Source organism: Pundamilia nyererei, unplaced genomic scaffold (genome assembly GCF_000239375.1).
Source record: "Pundamilia nyererei isolate P.nyererei 1_Seehausen unplaced genomic scaffold, PunNye1.0 scaffold01801, whole genome shotgun sequence".
Classification (NCBI taxonomy): Eukaryota; Metazoa; Chordata; class Actinopteri; order Cichliformes; family Cichlidae; genus Pundamilia; species Pundamilia nyererei.
In genome coordinates, this window is record NW_005189202.1 from 75 (window position 1) to 6,997 (window position 6,923).

The 6,923-nt window shown below is 40.6% G+C and overlaps 1 protein-coding gene across 1 annotated transcript; it reads left to right on the forward strand.

Annotated features, from left to right (window-relative positions):
* Positions 1 to 586: 586 nt before the first annotated feature.
* Positions 587 to 6,375, forward strand: LOC102200103 (interferon-induced protein 44-like; the record flags this gene model as incomplete). The annotated part of the gene is made up of 6 exons (XM_005755528.1): positions 587 to 596; positions 4,844 to 5,036; positions 5,285 to 5,434; positions 5,621 to 5,792; positions 5,887 to 5,987; positions 6,192 to 6,375. Coding segments are annotated over exons 3-6 (541 nt in total), but the record flags the coding sequence as incomplete, so codon positions are not given.
* Between the last annotated feature and the right edge of the window lie 548 nt (positions 6,376 to 6,923).

The window sequence follows — 6,923 nt, forward strand, 5'->3', positions numbered from 1 at the left end:
AATAAGTTCATACATTTTGTTTTCTTTCTTTTTTTTCTTTCTTTTTTTTCAATTTTGCTCTCAGTGTGTTTTCATGCATGTCAACCTCTTTGGGCTTTTTCATATAATATTACTCTTTACAAATAAAACTTGCCTGACTAAAATACTGAATAGTTTTTTGAGGTGTGTACACCAAAGCTGCTAAAAACGAAAATCCTGGATTCTCATCTTAACTTGATCTTGATCAGTCATTGAATTTTGCAAAGTGATTTTATAATGGAAAAAACCGATGATGTACTTTTAATCTGAACATCGCAAATGATAACATTTCATTTAACATAAGGGAGTAAATTATATAAGTAACATTGAATATGGAAAAGTGTTGTCAACATGTTGCTAGAATGTCATATTTTAATTGCAGGTACTCCCCCTTCACCTCCCCCTTCACCTCCCCGTAAGAAATTTAAAATTTAATATAAAATTCTTTAAACTTTAAGATTAAACCAACACATAACGATGTATAATGAATTTAAAACAATTTCCTTCTCGTGTGATTCACACAATTAACATGTTCATTTTACAGTTTTACGGGTAGAAGAAAGAAAAATACCATGGAAGTGAGTATTATGGGGGAGGTTTATTCTTTGTGTTCTAGAACTTAAATGTGAGTTATGTTTTTAACACATGTTTGCCATTTGATGTCAGTCTCAGACCGGATTATATAATGTGTAAATGTATCAGTAGAGAGATTCAAACCTCCAGCAGCTGTATTGCTGGCAATGAGTCATGGTGCTGAGAGTGCACTGAGTGCTGAAATAAAGGTATTACAGTATATTAGGAATTCACAGGATTAGTTATTTTCTGCTGTTGCTTCTCCCTTGCCTCTTGGTGTTATACTTCTTATAATCTTTATAGATCATCATCGCATTTTCCTCTTATGTCTCTGACAATCAGGCCAATGAGTTACATGATACGTCAAAGCAAACTTTTATTTAACAAAATCACATGCCTTGTCTTTCTAGTTTATTTTGTATTCCTCATGTTAGTTAGTTTCCCTCATGTCCAGCAATAAAGCTGGTTTTAGTTCACTTTTCATCTCCAACAGTCTCCATTCGCGTTCTACATTCCTGCCTGCCACACACAGATCCTGCCAGACACAAACAAAGAACCTATAACAGACTAGTTTGGACAAGTGAGGGGGAAATTCCTGGAAGCCAGAAGAAAATGAAAGCATGCTTAAAGGGCTGTGCGATATGACCAAAATCTCATATCCCGATATAAGAATTCTGTCGTCCCGATAACGATATAAATCACAAAAATGTAACATTTTCTGTAAATTCTGTAAATTACAGCTCGTCTTGCGGGAAGTGTTTTCAGCTGCACATCATGTAGCTGGAGTCGAGTGTTTTAACTGATGCATGAAACTATACATTTTTAGACATAAGTTGTAAAGGCCGCCGTTTTCTTTGTGAGTATTTATTACACTGCGTGCTGCGGGGAAAGCCTGTTCTTTTTTTTCTTTTTTTTTTTGCCTGTCCCGTTTGGCTCTTTTGCCATCAGAATTGTTGTCTAAAGGCAAAGAAAGATGCCCAACGGATTTACTTTACCAAATTGACCATCCCAGCCTTGCCGTAATGGTCCATTTGATTCACCTTTTATTGTTTATTTTATTTTCACTTACTGAATACGGGACAGACTTGACTGGGGGAAAGAAGGGGAGAAAGAAAGAGGGAAAGAGAAACAGCTGAGAAGAGGGACGGGGGAGAAGGGCAAAAGACAAAAACCAACAGAACGGGCAGAGAAAAAAATGCATATATCAATCACCTGGATCACCTGCTGAGAAAGAAAAAAGAAAGCAAGCAGAAGAGAACAAGAGTAATAGAATAAACAACATCACAATGATATATGGGAATATGACAGTAAATACTAAATGTTAAACATTATTGTGCAGCACATAAGATCAACAGAACACAGTGTGCTTTGAGGTAGGAGCCAAAAAGGGTGTAGTTTGTGGGTGTGATCACCCGTGTGTACACCTGTGAGCATGGACGCGCTTGTTTTTTTTTTTAAAAGGTTCCTTCATGTAATAATCTGCTAGAGGGTGCGGGGGGGCCACAGCCCCGTCCTCCAGGGCATGAAGCAGGTATGGAGGAGATCAAAACTCCAGACATCCAGAGGCCCCCAGAACACAAGAGACCAAGGAAGGCCAACAGAGGGGCAGCCGCGCCACTGTCCCAGAAAGAGCTGAGGAGAGTCCCAGATGAGGGCTCACTCAGCAGCCGCGGAGCAGAAGCCAGGGGGAGTTGCAGTGACGCGCCCGTGAGCTCCGCCGGCAGCCAGCCGTGCCTGAGTGACCGAGCCCCAGGCCGAGAGGCCGGGGGCACCCCACCTCCGAAGTGGCCCGAGCGAGCCCCAGGCTCCAGGCCCCGATAAGCGGCCGCCAAGGAGTGAGCCGGTGTGTACCTGGACGCCCATCCCCGGACACAAAGAACCACCAACGCACCGACACCTGAGGGAGTCCGCCACTGGCAGGGGAAGTGGTGGGGGGGGGAGATAGGCCTCCAAACCTTGGAGGGCCTGAGATGTCCCCAGAGAGGTGGCGTCTGATACCCAACCTGACATATAGACACAGACATACAGGCACACACAGATACAAACATCCATTCCCACCCTCATGCTCTCATGTGCACTTACTCCACACTCAACCAACGTGGAGACAGACATAAAGAGACGCTGTAAACACGATCACACTCCCCAAGCGTACTCTACAAACCGGGTCTAGGTACCCTTGCCCCTGGAGGGGGGAACTGCACCCAGACCCAGGTGGTGTTACCCTTTTCCCTGCGGTGGGGGGAGGCAGACCGCCCCGACTCCGCAGCAGCAGGGAGGCCCCACACTCCAGACCGCAGAAGACTCCAAACTAGAATTGCTTCAAGGCAGACCGAAAGTCTTCTTCCATGACTGGAGATAGCTGACAGGTACTGGCAGGTCAACTGGAGAGTTGCTCTGGCCATAACTGAAGCCAACAATTGAATGAAGTCATGGAAGAAGACTTTCGGTCTGCCTTGAAGCAATTCATTCAATTGGGAAAGCCTGTTCTAACGTTTGAGTCTAAGGTTTATTTTTTAGCACCTGGCGGCTCTTTTTTACTTCTCATCCATAAATAATCTGCTCTTTCACGTGATTCAGTTTATTTTGAAAAGTCTCAACAGGATCTTGAGCTTTATTGTGAAAGGTTTATCTGGAACATAAACAAGCGGACACGCGATGCTGTTACCGTTGTTGTTGCTAACCACAACGCAGAAAAACAGGCGCTTGTCCATCCGTAGTGTGGTTATATAAAATATATACGAAACAAACGATAGCGTAAAATGAAACAATAGACGTTTTTATATCGTCATCAGATATATATATCGTTATATCGAACAGCCCTACATGCTTATATATATATATATTTAAAAAAGAAGTCATACTCAATCTGCATCAGTGGAGGCAACATCAGAGAACCACTTCCATTATGGCACAACTCTGGTGTGCTAGCAACAAGGTGACTTGAATTCGGCTAGCTTTGCTGATGCTTTAGCAGTTGTGAAAAATGCAAAGACATTCACAGATGGGGATTATGCCAAAACATTTGTGCTTGATGTTGCCAATGAACTTCTTGATGACTTTTCGGATAAAGACAAGATAATCAAACAAATAAAAGACATTCCTTTGTTTGCAAGAACTGTTCACAATTGATGGCAAATCAAATGGCAAAACACAAGTGAAGGACATAAATGCATCCATTCTTTTCTCTTGATTTGCATGAGTCAACAGACGTAAGCCATTTATCTCAGTTCAGCGTGATTGCAAGGTATGTTGTTGGTGTCACACTAGGTGAGGAAAGTCTTGCTGTTTTGCCTATGAAAGGGACAACAAGAGGGGAGGATTTATTCAAGTCTTTCACTGAGCTCACCAAAGAAAAGAATTACTGATGAGTAAATGTATTTTGGTCTGTACTGATGGTGCTCTGTGCATGGTGAGGAAAAACGGAGGATTCGTAGCGCTTCTTCATGAACATGAAAAGAGAGCCATCCTAAGGAGGCACTTTTTCTCAGACTGGTCATTCGGGTGGTCAACTTTATTGGTGCCCAAGCTTTAAATGAACGCCAATTTATAACACTGCTGAATAAAGTTGGGAATAATTATCTTGGTGTTCTTCTGCACAGCAATGTGCATTGGTTGTCAAGTGCTCAGCTGTTTCACCTCTTGTCTGAGCGAAATCCGGACTTTTTTTGAAATGAAAAATGTTGAGCATCATGAGTTAGCTAACACTGAGAGGCACCTTAAGTTCTACTATCTTGTGGACATGACTGAAAATGTGAAAATGCAAGGCGTTGGAAATGCAGTCTTATCCCTTCAACAAGCAGTGTTTGCGTTTGAATCAAGCTAGAACTCTTTGTCAACGACATTGAAACAGGTTGTTCACCACACTTTGAAAAACTGGGAGAGTTTAAAGATGCATTAGAGATGGTCTGCTAAAATGCCATCTGCCTGTCTAAGGATGGTCTGTTCTAGTAGTTCTTGAGTGTTTATAGGAGCTGCCATGCCCATAATCCTCCCTGCTGTCTTATCAAAGTTGAAATCTGATCTTTTGCTTTTACAGTTGAATTACCTTACCTCAGGATAACAATCAGGCAGAAAGTGATAACCACCATCATGAAGCCACATTTGTGTGACTCTGGTTTTTAGTATTATTAAGCCAGCCAATGTACCCCTCAAGTGTTTTGTTTGCTTAATTTGTTATTTTGTGTGCGTTCATGCCACTGTTGTGTAAATTTTATGTGCATACTCAATCATATTTAATTTTCTTATTGAACAGTGAAAGAGAGCGAGACCTGCAGCTTGTCAGAGATTACAAGCCTCACAAAGATGTTGAGCATCTCAGAATTCTGCTTTATGGACCACCAGCTGCTGGAAAGTCCAGCTTCATCAACTCTGTTGACAGTACTTTAAGAGGCAAAACCACAGCTCGAGCTTTGGCAGCAAATGCCTCCGAAAGTTTCACCATTGCAGTATGTATAAGGATGTATCTATTCTTATCATAGTTACTGTTACAGGGTTAAAAAAAAACACATTTCCTACAAGGCTTTCTAGGACTACAGGAGGGCACTGCAGCGGTAACTGCTTTGTAGAAATTGAACTAGAAAAGTAGGATAGTAGGTGCAACTATAGTGTAAACTATTCTGGAAATACCAAATTGTTTAGGTTCTTTAATATCTGGCACTGATATAACAACACTATATATTTTTTTTATTTATAGTACAGGACATATAAAATTCAGAAAGGAAATCCAGACACCTTTTACCCTTTTGTCTTCAATGACACCATGGGGCTTCAGTCCAGTGACGAAGGAATTCGCGTGGAAGACATCAAACTTGCCATCAGTGGACATGTCAAAGAAGATTACAGGGTATGATGTTTTCTTTCAGATGCTTGTACACAGTCTGTGATACAGAAATTGTATCATGCAAAAAAAGTTTCAGTGATTTTGCTTTTTTTCCCCAGTTCAAACCCACATCTCTCTTCCATGAATCGGATCCTAACTGCAACAGTTCTTCTGTTTTCAGTCATTTTGCTCTTGCATTTTTTTTTCCAGTTCAATCCCAAATGCCCCTTGCCTGAAACAGATCCTAACTACAGAGGCTCCTCCACTTTCGATGACAAAGTCCACATTCTGGTTTTTGTCATTTGTGCTACCTCAGTGAGCTTAATTGATGATGCCACTTGGAGAAAGATGAACGATATCAGAGCAGCAGGTCGTGACAAACGTGAGAGCAGATGTTGTTCTACGAGCATATATCACAATTTCATATACTAGAAAAACATGAGATAAAATGATTGCATTGGTTTCTGTATTGGCAGAGATCCCACAAATAGCCATTCTGACAAAAATTGATGAAGCTTGTCCTGAAGTCCAAAAAGACATAAAGAACGCCTACAGGAGCAAGCACTTGAAAAAGCTGGTATGTTCAAAGAAGTAACTTTCATGAGTTTGTAGACAGTTTACACATGAATGTAACATCTATAATTCAGCTGTACATTTCAGTATATTTGTACAGAAACCTCAGCTGGAATCAGTACAAATAATTCAATAAGTAATTTATAATTATATCACTAGTGCAACAATATAGTTTCAGTTTTTAAAAATTTAATATTGTTTAACTTAGATGGAAACAGTGAACGTGAACCTGGGACTTCCACTGAACTGCATCTTCCTTGTGAAGAACTACCACAAAGAAATCGAGACAGATGACGGTGTGGATTCACTGATACTGAGTATACTGAAAAAGATCATTGACTATGGAGAGGACTACCTGAATGACCAGAATAATCGTGACCTGTCACCAATGTGTGAGGGGGACAGAAAATGAAAATGTTCAGTTACTCTTCAGGTGACTTTGCTTTGCTATTGCTGCAATCATAGTCATAGTAGTCATAGCAATCATAGTCACACAAAAAATTACTTTCATCAGAAACTTTAACCTACTGAATTTTATCTTGTTCTTATTTTCTGTAACTTTTTTCTTTCTCAAATTAAATCCAAATAAACTTCAAGTTGTTTATCTTAAGAAAATCAATAAATGTACTTTTTGTTATTTATTGAACAGTCAAAATGGTAACTGCAGCAATGATGACAGATATATGCCTGTAACCTGTTGATCAAAAGCTAAAAATGTTACGGTTCTGGGGTCGATTCGACCCAGCATTTTGAGTTTCTTATGTTTTACGTTTATTTTGCCATTATGGATTGGTTTTTGATACTCTTGTGCATCCACACTATTGAGTTCCTGTTTCTTTATTGTGTGAATGCCTCACAGGCATCAGATATTGAACCCAGGCCGCCTTGAGACCAGGGCCTGGGCTCGAATCTGGCTCATGGAAACACAGTTCAACTTTGT